This window comes from Coregonus clupeaformis, chromosome 40, assembly GCF_020615455.1.
Source record: "Coregonus clupeaformis isolate EN_2021a chromosome 40, ASM2061545v1, whole genome shotgun sequence".
Lineage (NCBI taxonomy): Eukaryota > Metazoa > Chordata > Actinopteri > Salmoniformes > Salmonidae > Coregonus > Coregonus clupeaformis.
In genome coordinates this window covers 21577252-21601281 of record NC_059231.1, presented here as the reverse complement: position 1 = coordinate 21601281, position 24030 = coordinate 21577252, and the positions used below count along the sequence as shown (strand labels likewise).

Below are 24030 nucleotides of genomic sequence, written 5' to 3'. Positions count from 1 at the left end.
TCCACTTAAATCAAACGTAGGTAATATCTATCTACCTAAAGATGTCATTTTACAGAAATGCCGTTTGGCTGGTTAAAGGACTTCAAGAATACACAAAGTGAGTATAGTTATTTGGTAGAAGGTCTATTGCGCACAAATCGAAGGTTGGAATTGTAGAGGTTCTGACTGACACTCATTCCTTCACAGAGACTAATTTACAGACAGGGATGGGCAAAATTACAATTACAAAAATACCACAAAGATCATGTATCAAAATGAACAAAAAAATACATGTATTTCTTAATATAGTTAATGAAAATACATATATTTTGTATTTTAAAATACGTTTGGAAGTGGCCGGCCGTACAGCAACACTGTTCTCAGTAATGGTTACAGAAACGTTTTACTTGCTATGTGATATATTGCTGTTTATCTACCTTAGTTGAATGCACTGACTATAAGTCACTCTGGATAAGTGTCTGGTAAATAACCAAAATGTATATGTGAAAATGTACATACTAAAATGAACTGCAAAGCACACTGGGTATGATTATTGGCCTTGTTTCGAGGCAGAGCTCATTGGAATAATACACAGCATGCTTTGCAATTGTTCATTTTTACATATTCATATGTAATTCATTTAGCAGATGCTCTTATCGCACCATAGTGCCATCAGACTTCTGATACCAATGTACAGAGAAAGCGGCCCACAAAATGTTGAACCGCTATAAAAAATGCTATAGAACAGTATTTTGTATTTTGAAAATACAAATTACAGGTCTCGAAAGTATCTTGTTACAAAATACATTGTAGTGTAGTTCAGCCCAGTGTAATACAAATGACAAATTACTCAGAAGTAATTGAAATAAATATTTCAAATACAGTTGAAGTCGGAAGTTTACATACACTTAGGTTGGAGTCATTAAAACTTGTTTTTCAACCACTCCACAAATGTCTTGTTAACAAACTATAGTTTTGGCAAGTCGGTTAGGACATCTACTTTGTGCATGACAAAATTTTTTTATCCAATAATTGCTTACAGACACATTATTTCACTTATTATTCACTGTATCACAATTCCAGTGGGTCAGAGGTTTACATACATTAAGTTGACTGTGCCTTTAAACAGCTTGGAAAGTTCCAGAAAATGATGTCATGGCTTTAGAAGCTTCTGATAGGCTAATTGACATCATTTGAGTCAATTGGAGGTGTACCTGTGGATGTATTTCAAGGCCTACCTTCAAACTCAGTGCCTCTTTGCTTAACATCATGGGAAAATCAAAAGAAATCAGCCAAGACCGATTTTTTTATACCTCCACAAGTCTGGTTCATCCTTGGGAGCAATTTCCAAACGCCTGAAGGTACCACGTTCATCTGTACAAACAACAGTACGCAAGTATAAACACCACCTGAAAGGCCGCTCAGCAAGGAAGAAGCCACTGCTCCAAAGCCGCCATAAAAAAGCCAGACTACGGTTTGCAGCTGCACATGGGGACAAAGATCGTACTTTTTGGAGAAATGTCCTCTGGTCTGATGAAACAAAAATATAACTGTTTGGCCATAATTACCATCGTTATGTTTGGAGGAAAAAGGGGAACGCTTGCAAGTCGAGGAACACCATCCCAACCGTGAAGCACGGGGGTGGCAGCATCATGCTGTGGGGGTGCTTTGCTGCAGGAGGGACTGGTGCACTTCACAAAATAGATGGCATCATGAGGAAGGAAAATTATGTGGATATATTGAAGCAACATCTCAAGACATCAGTCAGGAAGTTAAAGCTTGGTCGCAAATGGGTCTTCCAAATGGACAATGACCCCAAGCATACTTCCAAAGTTGTGGCAAAATGGCTTAAGGACAACAAAGTCAAGGTATTGGAGTGGCCATCACAAAGCCCTGACCTCAATCCTATAGAAAATGTGTGGGCAGAACTGAAAAAGCGTGTGCGAGCAAGGAGGCCAACAAACCTGACTCAGTTACACCAGCTCTGTCAGAAGGAATGGGCCAAAATTCACCCAACTTATTGTGGGAAGCTTGTGGAAGGCTACCTGAAACGTTTGAGCCAAGTTAAACAATTTAAAGGCAATGCTACCAAATACTAATTGAGTGTATGTAAACTTCTGACCCACTGGGAATGTGATGAAATAAATAAAAGCTGAAAGAAATCACTCTCTACTATTATTCTGACATTTCACATTCTTAAAATAAAGTGGTGCTCCTAACTGACCTAAGACAGGGAATTTTTACTAGGATTAAATGTCAGGAATTGTGAAACACTGAGTTTAAATGTATTTGTCGAAGGAGGAGGTCGTCGGGTAAGCTTGGCGTCGGGTAAGCTTGGCTTTATACATAGCTTGGGCTTTGTCGAGTAAGGCTTAAACTATGTATTTAGATTGTAGTTAGGTATTGTAGGTAGTTATCGTGGGTTGTTGTATGTAATTATTGTAGGTTAGTATTGTATTCGGCTGTGCCGGGTGTAGCACGAAGCTAGCTAGCTAACCCACCACCCGGACTAGCTGGCGAGTAGCTATTAGCAACGGTATAGTTGTTTCACGCCTGAGAGTGCCTGTAATTACGCCAGCTGGCTGCCTACAATAATTACATACAATAATTGCCTACCATTCAGCTGTTTTCTAACCTCATTGTCTGAACCGTTAACGTTAGGTAGCAAGTGGCTACTGTGCTTGAAATTTAGCTAGCTTGTTGCTACCTGGATAGCTACTAGTAAACAATAGCTGGAACGACCAAGCGAACAGACGCGAACTGGCTGAATTCAGTGGCTAGCTTTGCACTTGGCTAGCTAACAGTAGCTGCTAGGGGTAAGTCATAACCTACATTTGTGTTTTTTTTTTTTTTACATATTGATAGCCCGAGTCGTTCAAGGAATTCGGGACATGGGTGACTAGTTAACGTTAGTTTGGCTCTCTCTGTGTGTTCGTGCCGTGAAAGGAGGGGTTCTTCTTTGTCTGAAAGCAATGGCTAGCTAGTTTGCTAACTATTCTAGCTAACTAACTGGCTGAATAAGTTGACGACGGACTCGCTCAAGCTGTCGGGACTAACCCACAACGTTAGACACGGACACGAACGATCTGCTTGCGTGTTGATACACTGGTGGTTTGTTGTGGCCGAGTATTGGCGCTAAACCGTGTTGTTGGAGTCCGGCATGCTAGCTGGCTGTGGCGTCTTATGACGAGGTGCCCGGACGATTTTCACGGAATAATACTGCACCTAGTTAGCTAGCTGAATAAACTAAGTTAGTCTTTTCCTAGAAACATTGAACCGCTGTAGTTTACAACCATTATAGTTTCTGAGGTGGAAGTTGGGAGAGTTATATTTGTGAGTTGTGGTGAGGGAGGCCCCGCTCTCTCCTTTCCCAGATGTTTGTTCATTTCATTCCGATCTCCTCTGCATTATTGTAGCCATCTGCTGCAGCCTGTCAACTATGCCTCTGCCTATCCCTGTTCTCTCCTCTCCGCACAGGCTACACAAACGCCTCACACCGCGTGGCTGCTGCCTCTCTAACCTGGTGGTCCCTGCACGCACCTCCCACGTGGAGTTCCAGGTCTCAGGCAGCCTCTGGAACTGCCGTTCTGCTGCCAACAAGGCAGAGTTCATCTCAGCCTATGCTACCCTCCAGTCCCTCGACTTCTTGGCGCTGACGGAAACATGGATTACCACTGAAAACACTGCTACTCCTGCTGCTCTCTCCTCGTCTGACCATTTGTTCTCGCATACCCGAGAGCATCTGGTCAGCGGGGTGGTGGCACAGGAATCCTCATCTCTCCCAAGTGGACATTCTCAATTTTTCCCCTGACCCATCTGTCTATCTCCTCATTTGAATTCCATGCTGTCACAGTCACTAGCCCATTTAAGCTTAATATCCTTGTCATCTATCGCCCTCCAGGTTCCCTTGGAGAGTTCATCAATGAGCTTGACGCCTTGATAAGTTCCTTTCCTGAGGATGGCTCACCCCTCACAGTTCTGGGGGATTTCAACCTCCCTACGTCTACATTTGACTCATTTCTCTCTGCCTCCTTCTTTCCACTCCTCTCCTCTTTTGACCTCACCCTCTCACCGTCCCCCCCTACTCACAAGGCAGGCAATACGCTTGACCTCATCTTTACTAGATGCTGTTGTTCTACTAATCTCACTGCAACTCCCCTCCAAGTCTCCGACCACTACTTTGTATCCTTTTCTCTCTCCCTCTCCTCCAACACTACTCACTCTGCCCCTACACAGATGGTAATGCGCCGTCGCAACCTTCGCTCTCTCTCTCCCGCTACTCTCTCCTCTTCCATCCTATCATCTCTTCCCTCTGCTCACTCCTTCTCCCTCCAATCTCCTGATTCTGCCTCCTCAACCCTCCTCTCCTCCCTTTCTGCATCCTTTGACTCTCTATGTCCCCTATCCTCCCGGCCGGCTCGGTCCTCCCCTCCAGCTCCGTGGCTTGATGACTCATTGCGAGCTCACAGAACAGAGCTCCGGGCAGCTGAGCGGAAATGGAAGAAAACTAGACTCCCTGCAGACCTGGCATCTTTTCACTCCCTCCTCTCTACATTTTCTTCATCTGTTTCTGCTGCTAAGGCCACTTTCTACCACTCTAAATTCCAAGCATCTGCCTCTAACCCTAGGAAGCTCTTTGCCACATTCTCCTCCCTGCTGAATCCCCCCCCCCCCTCCTCTCTGTGGATGACTTCGTCAACCATTTTGAAAAGAAGGTTGACGACATCCGATCCTCGTTTGTTAAGTCAAATGACACTGCTGGTCCTGCTCACACTGCCCTACCCTATGCTTTGACTTCTTTCTCCCCTCTCTCTCCAGATAAAATCTTGCGACTTGTGACGGCAGGCCGCCCAACAACCTGCCCGCTTGACCCTATCCCCTCCTCTCTTCTCCAGACCATCTCCGGTGACCTTCTCCCTTACCTCACCTCGCTGATCAACTCATCCTTGACCGCTGGCTATGTCCCTTCCGTCTTCAAGAGAGCGAGAGTTGCACCCCTTCTCAAAAAACCAACACTCGATCCCTCTGATGTCAACAACTACAGACCAGTATCCCTTCTTTCTTTTCTCTCCAAAACTATTGAGCGTGCTGTCTTTAGCCAACTCTCTTGCTATCTCTCTCAGAATGACCTTCTTGATCCAAACCAGTCAGGTTTCAAGACTGGTCATTCAACTGAGACTGCTCTTCTCTGTGTCACGGAGGCTCTCCGCACTGCTAAAGCTAACTCTCTCTCCTCTGCTCTTGTCCTTCTAGACCTGTCTGCTGCCTTTGATACTGTGAACCATCAGATCCTCCTCTCCACCCTCTCCGAGCTGGGCATCTCCGGCGCAGCTCACTCTTGGATTGCGTCCTACCTGACCGGTCGCTCCTACCAAGTGGCATGGCGAGAACCTGTCTCCGCAGCACGTGCTCTCACCACTGGTGTCCCCCAGGGCTCAGTTCTAGGCCCTCTCCTATTCTCGCTATACACCAAGTCACTTGGCTCTGTCATATCCTCACATGGCCTCTCCTATCATTGCTACGCTGACGACACACAACTAATCTTCTCCTTTCCCCCTTCTGATAACCAGGTGGCGAATCGCATCTCTGCATGTCTGGCAGACATATCAGTATGGATGACGGATCACCACCTCAAGCTGAACCTTGGCAAGACGGAGCTGCTCTTCCTCCCGGGGAAGGACTGCCTGTTCCATGATCTTGCCATCACGGTTGACAACTCTGTTGTGTCCTCCTCCCAGAGTGCGAAGAGCCTTGGCGTGACCCTGGACAACACCCTGTCGTTCTCCGCTAACATCAAGGCGGTGACCCGATCCTGTAGGTTCATGCTCTACAACAGTGTAGACCCTGCCTTACACCCTGCCTTACACAGAGTAGACCCTGCCTTACACAGGAAGCGGCACAGGTCCTAATCCAGGCACTTGTCATCTCCCGTCTGGATTACTGCAACTCGCTGTTGGCTGGGCTCCCTGCCTGTGCCATTAAACCCCTACAACTCATCCAGAATGCCGCAGCCCGTCTGGTGTTCAACCTTCCCAAGTTCTCTCACGTCACCCCGCTCCTCCGCACACTCCACTGGCTTCCAGTTGAAGCTCACATCTGCTACAAGACCATGGTGCTTGCCTACGGAGCTGTGAGGGGAACGGCACCTCCGTACCTTCAGGCTCTGATCAGTCCCTACACCCAAACGAGGGCATTGCGTTCATCCACCTCTGGCCTGCTGGCTCCCCTACCTCTGCGGAAGCATAGTTCCCGCTCAGCCCAGTCAAAACTGTTCGCTGCTCTGGCACCCCAATGGTGGAACAAGCTCCCTCACAACGCCAGGACAGCGGAGTCACTCACCACCTTCCGGATACATTTGAAACCCCACCTCTTTAAGGATATCTGGGATAGGATAAAGTAATCCTTCTACCCCCTTACCCCCAAAAAAAAAAACATTGTAAAGTGGTTATCCCACTGGCTATAAGGTGTATTTGTAAGTCGCTCTGGATAAGAGCGTCTGCTAAATGACGTAAATGTAAATGTAAATGTGTATGTGTATGTAAACTTCCGACTTCAACTGTACATGTAACAGAAATACTGCCTATCTGTGCTTACAGATTGATGTTAGCAAAGATACAGTGTATTTTATTAGCAGTCATGCAATTACTATGTCGACAACCTCGAACTGTATTATTTTTCTTCAACATGGTAGTGGTGGGTTTGTGCTCTTTGCTTTGCATAATCCGGCTATCTTCAGCTAGTTTCTTATCCAACAGCTAATCTATCTCTGTTCCATAATCACCATAATGCCAAGAACCTTGTTGAGATGTGTTGTTCTTGTGTTCTACAGAAGCGGATATGAAGCAGCAGCTAAGCATTTTAATCCTGGAGACCTGGATGTGAACCTGAGTGGCAGATATTTTGTGATCACTGGGGCCAACAGCAGCATTGGAAAAGCTACTGCCCATGAAATAGCCAAAATAGGTACTGTATAGGCAACATTTAATGCCCTAGAGTTGGATAAGTGAATAGATGTTTTCCATCATAAATGTATGATACCATTTCACCATACAGGAAGTCTATACAGTCCACCTTTAGATTCCTTTACAGTCAGAGTGAGTGATAGGCTAGATAATGATTAATTGTGGAGTTATGAGTGTGCCCTGGTCCTGATGGCAACAAACCTAAAAGTGAGGTCTCATAAAGGCCTAGACATAGACATACAGACTGACAGACCAACCTTGAGGGACAATATGGTGTTAGATTCCCCCTCAGGTGGAAGAGGTGCTTTGAGGTAAATATAGTTTACACAGTGTTTGATATTGGGTAGTGTGGTTTAACATTGGGTTCTTATGGGTTTTATTGCTCTGCAGGTGGGACGGTCCACCTGGTGTGTCGTAACAAGGGACGGGCAGAGGAGGCAAAAGAGGACATTGTGGAACAGAGTAAAAACCAGGTGAGGAGGAGTAAATGACCTGTCAGTCATCGGTCTGCACACTAAACAAACACCATACACATCTATTCATGCCCAGTGACTGCCTGGTGAGGGATGAAGAGCCATTGAGTGGAGTGTGAACCTATAATGCTGTTCAAAAGGGGTCCTTCAATGAGTGGCTTGTTAATGAAGTCATCCTGAGCTACATGCTTCACAGATTAGCTAATGTTTCCGTGATAAGGATCTATGCCCAGTTGGGTGGAAGTTGATATATAGATCAGATAATCTTCAGAATGCCTTGTTCAGACTGATCTATGTGAACAAGGACCAATTCAAACAGAAACAGTCTGTTTTGATAGTTCCTGCAAGTCATATGTTTTTATGCCTCCGGTTTGTTAGCTAAATAACACTACTGTTTATATACTCAAGACCTGGCAAAGATTCTTCCATTTTTTCCAAGGCTATCACTCCCACAGAATTCCATGTATGACTTATTTGTGATCAAATTGTAATACTACAATTGATCTTTCCAACTGCCAACAGAATAGTTCACTTATTTTGTGGTTCTTCTACGTTGTTTATCTTTTTATTTGACATTTTCTTTCTCTCTGCAGAATGTCCATGTTCATATTGTTGACATGTCCAGTGCAAGACAAGTCTGGGAACTTGCTGAAAGCTATCTGTTGGGTGGATGTATCCCTCCAAGTCTTACACATGTGTCAACCAGTTGAGGCTCCTCAGAGGAGGAAGGGGTGGACCATCCTACTCGGTGAATAAAATAAATAAATGATAATAGTGAAACATTAACAAGTTTTAGATAAAACTATACTAAATATATTCACGTCACCAAATAACTGATTAAAACACACTGTTGCAATGAAGGTCTACAGTAGCCTCAACAGCACTCTCTGGGGTAGCACCATGGTATAGCCGGAGGACAGCTATTTTCCGTCCTCCTCTGTGTACATTGACTTCAATACAAAACCTAGGAGGCTCATGGTTCTCACACCTTTCCATAGACTTACACAGTAATTATGACGACTTCCGGAGGACATCCTCCAACCTATCAGAGCTCTTGCAGCATGAACTGACATGTTGTCCACCTAATCAAAGGATCAGAGAATTAATCTAGTACTGAAAGCATAAGCTACAGCTAGCTAGCACTGCAGTGCATAACATTTGGTGAGTAGTTGACTCAAAGAGAGAGAAATAGAATAGTTGAACAGTTTTGAACAAATTAAGGAGAAGCAGCAGAGGGAGAGCTATTTAGCTATATATCGTTGTATTTTTTTCACTTTCTCTTACTTAGCTAGCTAATGCAGATAGCTAATTTAGCCTACTCAAACACCTGGCTCAAATAGAGAGGAATGCTATTTATGCTAGCTAGCTGGCTAAGGCTATCCAACACTGGAACTCTTCCAAGTCAAGGTAAGCTTTCGGTTTTATTATTTTATTGCCACTGGGGCCTGCCAGTGTAACTGCTAAACTGCTTGCTGTACACTGTACTGCGTGTACTCACACGTCGCCGGCCAGGAGGACGACCCAGAGGAAGAGGAGCGGGCCGGTCAGGGTGGAAGTCCCGAATTAGGTTGGGGTCCAGAACGTCCCCAGCTGGAACCCAGCTCCTCTCCTCAGGACCATACCCCTTCCAGTCCACCAGGTAACGGAGCCGTCCCCCATGGAACCTGGAGTCCAGCAGGTCCCTCACCACATACGCCGGACTCCCGTCAATGTCCAGGGGGCGTACGGCATCCACCAGAGGACCAGGAACCACCAGCCTGAGGAGAGACACATGAAAAGTGGGTGAGACATGGTAGTGAGGGGGAAGGAGCAGCCGGTATGATACCTCATTTATCCAGATACCTCCATTCCTCCAGAGCGAGGACCTTAAACGGACCCACAAACCGGGGGCTCAGTTTCTTGCAGGGCAGGCGGAGAGGGAGGTTTTTTGTTGGCAGCCAGACACGATCACCAGGCTGGAATACGGGCGCCTCACTGCGGTCGGCTTGGTCCTTCTGCCAACGAATGGCCCTCTGGAGATGGACATGGGTGGCGTCCCAGAGCTGTCCGGCCCTGCGGAACCACTCCTCGATAGCGGGCGCATCGGTCTGGCTGGGTGTTCAAGGGGCCAGGGCCGGCTGGTACCCCAGGACGCACTGGAAGGGAGTGAGCCCTTCCATGAATGAACGAGGGAGTTCTGGGCATATTCTGCCCAGGGTAGAAACCTCGCCCACTCACCCTGCCAGTCCTGACAGTGGCAATGAAGAAACCTCCCCAGGTCCTGGTTCATGCGCTCCACCTGCCCATTTGACCGAGGCCTATACCCGGAAGTGAAGCCTTCCACACTCGGGAAGCCTTCCACACTTCCTCCGGAAGTCCATAATGCTGGAAGACCTGTTGGAACAGGACCTCTGCGTCCTGGAGAGCAGAAGGAAGACCAGTTAGTGATCTACGACCACCAGGACTGTGGTGAAACCGTCAGAACGTGGGAGGTCAGTGACAAAGTCTATGGACAGGTGTGACCAAGGTCGCTGAGGCACTGGGAGAGGAACTAGTTTGCCTGCCGGGACGTTCCGAGGTGTCTTCGTTTGGGCACATATGGAACAGGAGTTGATATAGCGGGAGACATCAGTAGCCAAGGTGGGCCGACAGTATTTTTGTGAGAGAGAATGTAGGGTGTGCATCATACTGGAGTGCCCTGCCGTAAGGGTGGTGTGCGCCCAGATCAGCAGGCGGTCACGGACCCTGGTGGGTACATACACGCGCCCTGGAGGGGCGTTGGCAGGCGCTGGGTCCTCCTGAGCCGCCAGGCGGATGTCTTCGTCCACATCCCAAACGACAGGTGCCACGATGAGAGACGGAGGCAGGATAGGACCCCCCAGATCCTTCCTTTCTCCGGTATGGTGCATCCTGGAGAGTGTGTCGGCTTTCACATTCTGGGATCCTGGGTGGTAGGACAGAATAAACTGAAAGCGAGTAAGAAGTTGGGCCCACCTGACTTGACGAGAGTTCATCCGTTTCGCTGCCCTTATGTGCTCCAAATTCCGGTGGTCAGTGAGAATCCGGAATGGATGGACTGCACCCTCCAGCCAGTGTCTCCATTCCTCCAGAGCGAGGACCACTGCCAACAGCTCCCTGGCTCCAACTCCATAGTTCCTCTCTGCGGGGAACCTTGCCGCTGGGAGAGGACCCCACCCACGCCCTCCTCAGATGCGTCCACCTCCAGGATGAAAGGATGAGCTGGATCTGGGTGTTTTAGGAGGGGCGCTGTGGTGAACCACTCCTTCAGCCTCTTGAAGGCAGCGTCAGCCTCAGGGTTCCAGGCCAGCTTCTGAGGCCCCCCCTTAAGGAGAGAGGTGAGCGGGGCGGCTATGGACCTGAAGTATCTGATGAAACGGCGGTAGAAATTTACGAAGCCCAGGAAGCTCTGTAGGCCCTTGATGGTGGGGGGGACTTTCACATGACCTGACGGTGTCCGTCTTCGCTGTTTCCATAAGCACCCCCTGAGGACTGATCCTGTATCCCAGGAAGGAGATGGCCTGTTGTTCGAATTCACATTTCTCCCCCTTCACCAGTAAATGTGACTCTTCGGGGGGTGTTGTCCCTCCAGCAGGTCAATGGCGCAGTCCCAGGGCCTGTGAGGAGGGAGACACAGCCTTGAAGGCAGAGAAGACATCGGGAGAGATCTGCGTACTCATGTGGAATGTTGGGCTGGAGGGCGGACTCCGGACTCTCCATTGACGTGGAACAACAAACCACCGGCAGGCAGGTCCTCCGGCATGAGGGGGACCAGGCTGTGATCCTCTTGGTGATCCAATTGATGGTGGGGTTGTGTAGTCTGAGCCAGGGCAATCCCAAGACAATCCGGTGAAGGGGGTGACGTGATGATGTGGAAGGACAGCTCCTCCGGTAGTGTGGGAATGGTGATGGGGAGAGTGACGTGCGTAATGGTGCCTGATCCAAATGGCTTACGGCCATACCAGCCTGAATATGCCTGATCTCGTCTGATCTTGGAAGCTAAGCAGGATCGGGACTGGTTAGTACTTGGTTGGGAGACTGCTTGGGAATACCAGGTGCTGTAAGCCATCTTCGTGATTGGTGTGTGATTCTGTGATGAATACTGAGGATACGAAGAGGCAGGACGCAGACGCAGGAATCAACAATGTAAAGGTTTATGTAACACTGAGCAAGAGAACAACAAAGAGTGAGTACAAGACACTAACAATCACACACAACACTGAACAGTCCAGGGCTCTATAGGGGTGGTGATGAGATGATGAGCTGCATATGCGCTTGAGGTGATTAGGGTGCGTTGGGTTTCCATTCCAGTGTTGCCGAGGTGGTGCGCTTAGACCGGCGAATCAGAGCACCGGAGGGGAGCAACGGGAGGAGACATGACAACACCTACTCATTCAAGGGTTTTTCTTTATTTTTTTTACTATTTTCTACATTGTAGAATAATAGTGAAGACATCAAAACTATGAAATAACACATATGGAATCATGTAGTAACCAAAAAAGTATTAAACAAATGAAAATATATTTTAGATTTTAGATTCTTCAAAGTAGCCACCCTTTGCCTTGATGACAGCTTTGCACACTCTTGGCATTCTCTCAACCAGCTTCATGAGGAATGCTTTTCCAACAGTCTTGAAGGAGTTCCCACATATGCTGAGCACTTCTTGGCTGCTTTATCTTCACTCTGTGGTCCAATTCATCCCAAACCATCTCAATTGGGTTGAGGTCGGGTGATTGTGGAGGCCAGGTCATCTGATGCAGCACTCCATCACTCTCCTTCTTGGTCAAATAGCCCTTACACAGCCTGGAGTTGTGTTGGGTCATTGTCCTGTTGAAAAACAAATGATAGTCCCACTAAGCGCAAACCAGATGAGATGGCGTATCACTGCAGAATGCTGTGGTAGCCATGCTGGTTAAGTGTTGCTTGAATTTTAAATAAATCACTAACAGTGTCACCAGCAAAGCACCCCCACACCATCACACCTCCTCCTCCAGGTTTCACGGTGGGAACCACACATGCAGAGATCATCAATTCACCTACTCTGCGTCTCACAGAGACATGGCGGTTGGAACAAAAAATCTCAAATTTGGACTCATCAGACCAAAGGACAGATTACCACCGGTCTAATGTCCATTGCTCGTGTTTCTTGGCCCAAGCAAGTCTCTTCTTATTATTGGTGTCCTTTAGTAGTGGTTTCTTTGCAGCAATTCGACCATGAAGGCCTGATTCACGTAGTCTCCTCTGAACAGTAAATGTTGAGATGTGTCTGTTACTTGAACTCTGTGAAGCATGTAATTGGGCTGCAATCTGAGGTGCAGTTAACTCTAATGAATTTATCCTCTGCAGCAGAGGTAACTCTGGGTCTTCCTTTCCTGTGGCGGTCCTCATGAGAGCCAGTTTCGTCATAGCGCTTGATGGTTTTTGCGACTGCACTTGAAGAAACTTTCAAAGGTCTTGAGATTTTCCGGATTGACTGAACTTCATGTTTTAAAGTAATGATGGACTGTCGTTTCTCTTTGCTTATTTTAGCTGTTCTTGTCATAATATGGACTTCGTCTTTTAATTAAGAAGGAAAGAAATTCCACAAAATAACTTTTAACAAGGCACACCTGTTTTATTGAAATGAATTTCCAGGTGACTACCTCATGAAGCTGGTTGAGAGAATGCCAAGAGTGTGACTTTCTTTGGTTACTACATGATTCCATATGTGTTATTTCATAGTTTTGATGTCTAAACTATTATTCTACAATGTAGAAAATAGTCAAAATAAAGAAAAGCCTTTGAATGAGTAGGTGTGTCTAAACTTTTGACTGATACTGTACATATGTACAATAGCAAGGATGTGTGTTTTGTCTTATATTTGGTTGTTGGCTGCCAGTGGACGCCATGTTTGCATTGGAGAAGGAAACTTATTTAAGTAGCGATGAATTTAAGTTGAATATCTTGTGAAATGGAAGTTGTTTTCTGCTGGTGGTGCGCAAACTTGGGCAACAAAAATATTGAATATATTTGTTGTCTTAAGGGGGAAGGTGTTACAGGCTTTGGTTTTTCCATTCATGTTTTGAGGTTGGACTTATAGCTCGTTAGCACCGAGTGGTGTCACCTCGTGTTACACCTGTGTTGGTTGCCATCTCATTAGTGGGAAGGTGTTTCACCTGTGCTGGGCCAGGTGCTATTTAACAGTGGCTGGCCCAGTGCTCCAGTGGTCTTGAGTGATGTGGAGGGTTAACTATGGTGTGAGATACCTGCCAAAAGGTTGAATGTACGTATCGTAAGAAAATCCATACGTAAATTGTTAGGATCGTAAGAAAAGCCATGCGTGAAATATGAAACGTAAACGTGAAATTTTATCTGTGAACATACAACCATGTTACGATTACAGACTAACATTTTAGGCTTGAACAAATCTTGTGTTGCTATTCTGACGTACAATAATACCTTTCAGAGTTTTGGCAGTTTCATCTCACCAACAAAAAAACGTACACCAAACGGCCTGTGAGGAGTGCTACGAGAACAAGCATAACACAGTATAAAAACCGGAAGTCAGGGAAACTGACGTTTTCAAGTTAAACGTCTCTATTACTCAGTTGAGTTTACTTCACATTTCGGTAGCTAACTTGCCAGCGCAAGTCTTGGTAGCACTAGTTGTATTATGCCTACAACAGTGAAGTTTCAGTCTGCTAGGTGTATATCTACAGCGTGGGCGTCCCCATGCATGCATGCACCTTATCAAAATATGACTAATTCAGTATTGCACCGTCCCATTCTCTGGGCTCTGTCTGCAATCATAACCAGTAGTATCTACCAGGAATAATGAAACATAGAAGAAGAAGAAGAAGAAGAAGAAGAAGAAGAAGAAGAAGAAGAATAGCTGTTTGGTGAATCTATGGATTATGTATGACCACTGGAGTCTTTGCCACTCAAATTCTTTATAGAATATTTTGATATTCATTTCATCACTCAAAATCTTGCCAAAGCATATTCTGCAGGGGGGGTTAATATGAATTTAAAATAATTTGACATGATTTATATAAATCGGGTCATGAACATATGGACTTTGAAATGAACAAGGGAGAGGTTAAACGTAGGCTAAGTCTGGCATAAGCTTATTGCCACACTTTACAATAACTCTGTTGCAGTGTCTTAGGTAGTCTCCGTATAGGCTATTCCCTCCATCGTGACACTGCTGCCCAGTTGAAGAGCTTGTGATCTCCATACGCCTTCGGAAAAGCACCGCTCAGCCTCAGAAGATGCCCTTCTGGAGGCATGCATGCAGCCATAGGCCTACATTAGGGTATAATGACTATTTGCCTACTAGCCAAATAAATTGCAGAGCAGGCATGATGCCTGCAACTCGTTATTCCAACAAACTTGAAAATGTAATTCATCCTTCATTCAGTTTAGTCAGTATGTCATCCATTCAGGCATTTGTCTGAGTTGCAATATGAATTAAATCAAAGAAAATAGAACAGTCTTATCCAGTTGTATATTGAAATCCATGTGTGTATTCAAAATTATCTAAATTCTCCACAGTTCTTTAGCCTTTAATAATTATTTAATAATTCAATGTTTAATTTAGGCCTATCCAAATAAAAATTGGCCTTCAACTTGTAGGCATTGCAATTTAGGCTATCATTTTGGTTACTGGTGTCTTGTGGAATCATTTTAGAACTCTATTTGTGTTTTATAATTGTTTTTATTATAGGGCTCCCTTTAAAAAGAGACCCTAGCTCACAGGCCTCTAAATATAGCCTCTAAATAAATGTTAAACAAAATATTTGAAGAAGCACAGGCAGTGGCTGATAGGGAAAGCAGATCTGGCTATAGATAGTCTTGACCATTTGGGACCCCTCGGCTATTTCGCTCAGGACAGGTTATAGCCAAGACTTAATCAATATTTTGTTTTGTCTCACTTATTGATATGGATATAGCCTCTGCGTGATGGGGTTGTGCAACGCAAATGGCTATAACAAGCCTACATACAGAGTGCAATTCACTAATTCAACAGTCAAAATGCCTACATTCCGTGCTCCCAAATACTGGAAAAAGTGTGATTCATTAGGTTGCATGATCACCACCGTAGCCCCACACGGCTATAAAAATGTATTATGCAATTATATGGCCATTAAATAACACACAACAGCATGTCATATTTAGATAGCGGAAAGGCCTATCCTAAATCATATTTACTTTATATTTTGCAGCTCAGGCGGTTATTCTAGACAAGGCTCTTCTGTGTCTTTATCATTCTCACACAAGTCATTTGCTGAAGGCCCAAGCCTATACTACGCCATCTGATGGTATAACATCGTTATTGAATGCAGTTCTTAAAAAAGCTAGACTGTTTTGGGGGAAATGAAACCGGAAACTGCAAAGAAACTCTAACGTCTGGGCTAGAGTTGCTTGATTGATTAGCTAACTTCGACTAGCTACGTTCAGTTCATGTCCTTTGCAGATGCCACATTACTGACAAAAGTTTGTACATATAAAAAATATCTGTAACCGAGTAAAGGGTGACGTAAAGTAAGAATTGAACGTGTAAATGTAACAGTTTACAGATCTAATTTAACGTTTACATTTCATTTTTCACACATGGCTTTTCTTTTACGATCCTAACAATTTACATATGGATTTTCTTACAATCCTAACGATATGTACGTTCAACCTTTTGGCAGTAATCTCTCTCCATAGTTAACGCCTTTAGTTGGCACTCCCGATTTTGATTTCTAGACAAACAATCCTTTATCTGATTTCCCTGATTTCATTTTCCTCCACCTTTTTTGGTTTGTTTCCTGTCAAATCAAATCAAATCAAATTTTATTTGCCACATGCGCCGAATACAATAGGTGTAGACATTACCGTGAAATGCTTACTTACAGCCCTTAACCAACAATGCATTTATAAAAAAGTAAAATAAAACAACAACAACAGAAAAGTGTTGAGAAAAAAAGAGCAGAAGTAAAATAAAATAACAGTAGGGATGCTGTATACAGGGGGGTACCGGTGCAGAGTCAATGTGCGGGGGCACCGGCTAATTGAGGTAATATGTACATGTGGGTAGAGTTAAAGTGACTATGCATAAATAATTAACAGAGTAGCAGCAGCGTAAAAAGATGGGGTGGGGGTGGGGGGGGCAGTACAAATAGTCAGGGTAGCCATGATTAGCTGTTCAGGAGTCTTATGGCTTGGGGGTAGAAGCTGTTAAGAAGCCTTTTGGACCTAGACTTGGCGCTCCGGTACCGCTTGCTGTGCGGTAGCAGAGAGAACAGTCTATGACTAGGGTGGCTGGAGTCTTTGACAATTTTGAGGGCCTTCCTCTGACACCGCCTGGTATAGAGGTCCTAGATGGCAGGAAGCTTGGCCCCAGTGATGTACTGGGCCGTTCGCACTACCCTCTGTAGTGCCTTGCGGTCGGAGGCAGAGCAGTTGCCATACCAGGCGGTGATGCAACCAGTCAGGATGCTCTCGATGGTGCAGCTGTATAACTTTTTGAGGATCTGAGGACCCATGCCAAATCTTTTCAGTCTCTTCACGACTGTCTTGGTGTGTTTGGACCATGACTTTAAGTCTTTAAGTTTAGTGTGGGTTTTTCTTTTGTTTGCCTCTTAGTGGGCAAATGTAGTGGGTGCTTATGGTGGGTGTCTTTCAGGTCCCAGTTGTTGTTGCTATGCAACTTTCAGTGGACACCCCCATGAGTGTCTTTTTAGAACCCCTCCTAAAACCCCACCTGTTTCATTTTGGTTGTTGTCAGTGACTCTTTGTTAGTTCCTCCTTCTGTTGAGCGACATTTTTTGTTTTCCTGGGGAACGTAACTGAGCATTTCTCCTTTGCCAAGATAATCCTTCCACCTGACAGGTGTGGCATATCAAGAAGCTGATTAAACAGCATGATCATTACACAGGTGCCCCTTGTGCTGGGGACAATAAAAGGCCACTAAAATGTGCAGTTTTGTCACACAACACAATGCAACAAATGTTTCAAGTTTTGAGGGAGTGTGCAATTGGCATGCTTACTGCAGGAATGTCCACCAGAGCTGTTGCCAGAGAATTTAATGTTCATTTTCTACCATATGCCACCGCCGTTTTAAAGAATTTGGCCTCATAACCGCAGACCGCGTGTATGACGTCTTGTGGGTGATTGTACTGCTGATGTCAACGTTGTGTCCCATGCTGGCGGTGGGGTTATGGTATGGGCAGGCATAAGCAATGGACAATGAACACAATTGCATTTTATTGATGGCAATTTGAATGCACAGAAATACCGTGACGAGATCCTGAGGTCGATTTTTTTATAAGGTACAGTTGAAGTCGGACGTTTACATACACCTTAGCCAAATACATTTAAACTCAGTTTTTCACAATTCCTGACATTTAATCCTAGTAAAAATTCCCTGCCTTAGGTCAGTTAGGATCACCACTTTATTTTAAGAATGTGAAATGTCAGAATAATAGTAGAGAGAATGATTTATTTCAGCTTTTATTTCTTTCATCACATTTCCAGTGGGTCAGAAGTTTACATGCACTCAATTAGTATTTGGTAGCATTGCCTTTAAATTGTTTAACTTGGGTCAAACGTTTCGGGTAGCCTTCCACAAGCTTCCCACAATAAGTTGGGTGAATTTTGGCCCATTCCTCCTGACAGAGCTAGTGTAACTGAGTCAGGTTTGTAGGGCTCCTTGCTCGCACACGCTTTTTCAGTTCTGCCCACAAATGACTGATGTATTTTATTTATTTATTATTTATTTTATTATTATTTTTGCTGACGCTCTTATCCAGAGCGACTTACATGAGCAATTAGGGTTAAATGCCTTGCTCAAGGGCACATCGACAGATTTTTCACCTAGTCGGCTCGGCGATTAGAACCAGCGACCTTTCGGTTACTGGCACAATGCTCTTAACCACTAAGCTACCTGCCGCCCTATGTCTTGAGATGTTTCTTCAATATATCCACATAATTTTCCTTCCTCATGATACCATCTATTTTGTGAAGTGCACCAGTCCCTCCTGCAGCAAAGCACCCCGGCAGCATGATGCTGCCACCCCCGTGCTTCATGGTTGGGATGGTGTTCTTCGGCTTGCAAGCAGCCCCCTTTTTCCTCCAAACATAACGATGGTCATTATGGCCAAACAGTTATATTTTTGTTTCATCAGACCAGAGGACATTTCTCCAAAATGTACGACCTTTGTCCCCATGTGCAGTTGCAAACCATAGTCTGACTTTTTTATGGCGGTTTTGGAGCAGTGGCTTCTTCCTTGCTGAGCGGCCTTTCAGGTTATGTCGATATAGGACTCGTTTTACTGTGGATATAGATACTTTTGTACCTGTTTCCTCCAGCATCTTCACAAGGTCCTTTGCTGTTGTTCTGGGATTGATTTGCACTTTTCGCACCAAAGTACGTTCATCTCTAGGAGACAGAACGAGTCTCCTTCCTGAGCGGTATGATGGCTGTGTGGTCCCATGGTGTTTATACTTGCATACTATTGTTTGTACAGATGAACGTGGAACCTTTAGGCGTTTGTAGATTGCTCCCAAGGATGATTTCTGAGGTCTTGCCTGATTTCTTTTGATTTTCCCATGATGTCAAGCAAAGAGGCACTGAGTTTGAAGGTAGGCCTTGAAATACATCCACAAGTACACCTCCAATTGACTGAAATGATGTCAATTAGCCTATCAGAAGCTTCTAAATCCATGACATCATTTTCTGGAATTTTCCAAGCTGTTTAAAGGCACAGTCAACTTAGTGTATGTAAACATCTGACCCACTGGAATTGTGATACAGTGAAATAATCTGTCTGTAAACAATTGTTGGAAAAATTACTTGTCATGCACAAAGTAGATGTCCAAACCGACTTGCCAAAACTATAGTTTGTATGGGTGGTCCTCTGTAGCTCAGCTGGTAGAGCACGGCACTTGTAACGCCAGGGTAGTGGGTTCGATCCCCGGGACCACCCGTACACAAAATAAATTATGCACGCATGACTGTAAGTCGCTTTGGATAAAAGCGTCTGCTAAATGGCATATTATTATATTATATTTAACAAGACATTTGTGGAGTGGTTGGAAAAACTAGTTTTATTGACTCCAAGCGAAGTGTATGTAAACTTCCGACTTCAACTGTATCTGTGACTAACAGATGTATATCTATATTCCCAGTCATGTGAAATCCATAGACTAGAGCCTAATGAATTCATTTCAATTGACTGATTTCCTCAGTAAAATCTTTGAAATTGTTTCATGTTGCGTTTATATTTTTGTTCAGTATAGATGAATAATTCAATTTGATTCAATATGAGTCAATTCAAATTGGATATGATTCAATATGAGTGATTGGATTGAATATGAGTCTATTCAATATGATTTCTCTCCCCAGATCAACAATGCAGGCTGTATGGTGAACCAGAGAGAGCTGACAGAGGAAGGTTTGGAGAAGAACTTTGCTACTAAAATGCTCGGTCAGTAGTCACGTCTCACTGGAAACAATGTACAACACTTGCTAGTATAGGTTGATGTTTACTGACAATGTTCTTCCTTATCATTACTCTTCACTTGGTTAGGTACATTCATCCTAACCACAGCGTTGATACCAGCCCTGAAACAGGCACAAGACCCACGAGTGATGAGTAATGTCATGCCTTATACAAATGACATTTGCCCAATACTGAACATAGTCAATTTTTTAAAACATTTTAGTCATTTTAGCAGACGCTCTTATCCAGAGCGACTTAGTTAGAAAGTGCATACATTTTTCATACTGGCCCCCCGTGGGAATCGAACCTACCAACTGAGCTAATGAAAAGCCTTAGAAATTAGAAAAGTTGTTCTTGTATGGCCTTTCCCCCATTAGTTCTGTGTTATTGTGCTTGTATTAACACCTAATTCACCAGCAGAGGAACTAGTGTGTCTGAACAAATGCATCCAAGGAATCTATTACATATTACAAAAAAAACAAGAAAAGGACATGTCCCATCTGTCTATAACAGTCTAACAGCACAGATTGTCATCATGACAATCACCCCTCTCCTCCAGATCAGTGTCATCAGGAGGCATGCTGGTCCAGAAGATGAGCGTGGACGACCTGCAGTCTGAGAAGGGGACATTCGATGGCACTATGGCCTACCCCCAGAACAAAGTAAGGATATGGCACATCTACTACCCACTCATCACCCTGAGTGAATGCATTATCTAGCCCATGACTGTGCTGAGATAGGGTAAAACATTTTGTCTCAAAGTTAACCCTTTGGACCCCAAAATAATTAAGTAAAATATTCTGTTACAGTTCTGTTATATTCTCTGTGAAAGTTATTTTCTGTGTGTTGTGGTGACAGAGACAACAGGTGATACTGACAGAGATGGGCGTCTCAGCATAAAGAGATCCACTTCTCCTCAATGCACCCTGGCTGGGCTGACACTCCAGGTACTACCACTGATCTAGAGTCAGAAATGCAGACAGAAATCTACCAGTACAATCAGTATAATCATCCATGCATTTCTTGATCGATTCTGTTAAGGAAAACGCCCTACATCTTTGTTGACTATGTGTTCCATGTAGCTGTGCAGTTGTCCATGCCTGACTTCCATGCTAAGATGAAGAACAAGCTGCGTACGGTGGCTATGGGGGCCGACACGGTGGTGTGGCTGGCTGTCTCAGCTGTGGCCTCCAAGCAGCCCGGTGGACTCTTCTTCCAGGGTGAGACACAGGGGCCTTTTCTTAATTAGATTTGCTCAACTCCTGTGTCCTCTCTCCTTCGTCCTCTCTGGCCTTCTTTTGAAAAAGGTTAAAGGTAATTGAGGAGAGGCGGCGAGGAGAGGGAAAGTGAATGAAAATGTGCTCATATGAAGTTAGACTCTCCTTTTACAATCACGCGTCATCAGGCAAATTACGTTTACAGGGTGGAATCCCAAAAGAAATGTAAAGTGATAAACAAATGTAGCTAATTGTGCAAGACATTTATTAGATAAAAGGATAAGAAGCATATCGTTTTTAAATGTTTCCTCCTTTGAGAAAACAATAGATGATTCAAAGGGGGTGTGGCAGATTTCAAAACTCTTCTGCGAAGGACTCAGTTAGAATACACTTGTGCTTCCTCACCAAATTGAGGCAATCGAGGAGGGGAGGACAGTCTTCCATTTGCCTACTAATGAATTGACACACTCCTCGACCACTTATCGGTTTCCGGGTCACGGAGGACAGACTTTTGCCCAAACGAGAGAACCCCAGGGATGGAGAGGGTAGGGAGTGGAACAGGAAGGGTTTTTTCTTCTTCTTGGAAATGCCTCCTTGATAGACACATCCTGACTCTGTTCAAATACCTTCCTGAAATCTCTTACATCTGATCTCCTTTTTTCTTTCCCATAATGCCCCAGACCGGAAGGCGGTGCCCACACACCTGCCTCTGGCTTCATCCAGGTCTTCTCCGGCCGATGAGAAGTTGCAGACGACACTGGAGCAGCTGGCACACAAGTTCAAACCTTTCCTACAGGGGTCAAAAGGTTAAGCACAGACCCTCCAGCCCATGTGTCTGTTTACAAACACACCTCATTATGGATATGCACTGTATAAAGTGGACATAGCAGTAATATTTAAAAAATACATTTCTATTTAAGTTGTAAATCAGTGGAGGCTGGTGGGAGGCGCTATAGAAGGACGGGCTCATTGTAATGGCTGGAATGGAATAAATGGAACAGTATCAAACATGCAAACTATGATTAATTCCATTAATTCCATTCCAGCCATTACACAGAGCTCGTCCTCCTATAGCTCCTCCCACCAGCCGCCACTGCTGTAAATACAAACAGATTGCTATTGCTAAGATCAAAGTGTAGCCACACGGAACATTCCAAAGGGTAATGTTTGGGGTCATCTGATGCTCCATTAATTTTTACAATATACTACTTCCTTCTCAAATGATGCTATAAAGGATTTTCCGTTAGCCTGTATGTTGCATACTACATACATTTCAGTAACAATACAGTACATACTGGCACTCAGACCACAGCATAATATCAGTGGTGTAGCACAGTTTCGCAAGGTCCAAGCATGCCAGTCTATCCAGATGCCAATATATTTGTAAGCATGGACATGATCAATATGGACACCATCCAAAGTACACATGCTTAAATCAGACTTATTTCTATGCGCACTAGAGAACAACATATACTTAAATTAGTACTGAATGCAGGTAAAACTAAGGTCAATAAAGTTATGTAATACAATGAAGGCAGACTGTAGTTCAGATAGAGCCTGGTCAACCGTGGGGGCAATAGCATAAACAACAGTATCATCGGCATACAAGTGCAGGTTACAATTTAATTAACAGACAAGTCGATATTGTTCATGTAAAGAGTAAAAAGTACAGGACCCCTGCGTAGTTAACACCATAAGTAGATATATGTTGAGTTCTATCTGTCAAGTAATTTTTAAACCAGTTACATGCAGGCCAATTGAGGAAAGCCTCTGAATTAGCAGTGAGTGATCAACAGTATCGAAAGCCTTTGACAGGTCAATGAAGAGGGCAGCACAATGTTGCCTTTTATCCACATCATTTATAACTAGGGATGCATAACTATAACTAGGGATGCATAACTATAACTAGGGATGCATAACTATAACTAGGGAAGCATAACTATAACTAGGGAAGCATGTCTGGTGCAATAACAAAGGCACCTCATCAAACTAAACTTCAAGTAGATCATTTAGGCACTGATCAATCTTTCAATGTTAAAAATAGGTATTAGTAAAAAGAAAACAGCAGAAGCGTCTTCAAAAAGCTTTACTTAATTTTCTTTGTATTGTAGCCTAAACTAACAAAATAAAACAAATAAAACCTTTAATTGAGTGCTTAATCTAAAGTAAGTCCGTCATTAACTTTAATAAATACTGATTGAATCAATAATTTATTAAACTTATTGTAAATGGGAATAATAATAATTTTGTAGCTTATTTTCCTCGAGAACTTTCATCAGAACAACTTTGAAAAGAATTTCACAGCCATTCCTTCAAGTTTGGGGAATATTCCTGGTAGGAACATTGTAGCTGCAGTCCCAACAGTATCCAGAGCCTTGCTAATGAATGACGGCCTATTCTCTTCCTCTTGTGCCTTCGCATCCTTAAGGGCATCTATCTCTCTTTGCATTTGGCTTGCTTTGTCATCAAATCCTTGCTGGAGGAGGTCACTCTGCTCCTGAAATGACAAATACAGTTTGTAACATACAGTACATCAGACATAATGTATACCTGACAAATGCAGTGTACAAATCAGACACACATCGAATTACTACAGTTACTGTAGTTTTAAAGTGTACTTCTCAATGTTTGTGTTTTTGGTTCCTACCTTGAGTCTGGCCTGCAGAACTCTATTGTGCTCTGCGACGGCATTTCTGCTGTCTCTCTCCATCCTGTCCATCAACTGGTTCACATTTTCCTCATATGTCCTCTGCTGGTCCGCTCTCAACCTCTCCTGGACTACCAGCTGCTCCTCCATGGCGCGATTCTCACGCTCAGATGCCTCCCTTCTTGCTTCCTCGGCTAAAGAGGAAGAGAGTATGTGTGACAGAGAGAGACTGAGGGAAAGAGAGTGAGAGGTAAGCCTTCATGTGGTGGTCATTAGAATGTTGTCGTC

General features: G+C 44.3%; 1 protein-coding gene and 2 pseudogenes across 1 annotated transcript; 2 read left to right on the top strand and 1 right to left on the bottom strand.

Moving 5' to 3' along the window:
* Nucleotides 1-22040, top strand: LOC121572847 (annotated as a pseudogene).
* LOC121573082 lies at nucleotides 11360-11478 on the top strand (annotated as a pseudogene).
* Nucleotides 22041-23355: 1315 nt separating the features above from the next.
* Nucleotides 23356-24025, bottom strand: LOC121572845 (guanylate-binding protein 4-like). The gene is made up of 2 exons (XM_041884877.1): nucleotides 23743-24025; nucleotides 23356-23592 (listed from the first exon to the last, which is right to left on the bottom strand). Exons 1-2 carry the CDS (start codon nucleotides 23890-23892, stop codon nucleotides 23371-23373), a joined length of 372 nt encoding a protein of 123 aa, XP_041740811.1. The 5' UTR covers nucleotides 23893-24025; the 3' UTR covers nucleotides 23356-23370.
* Between the last annotated feature and the right edge of the window lie 5 nt (nucleotides 24026-24030).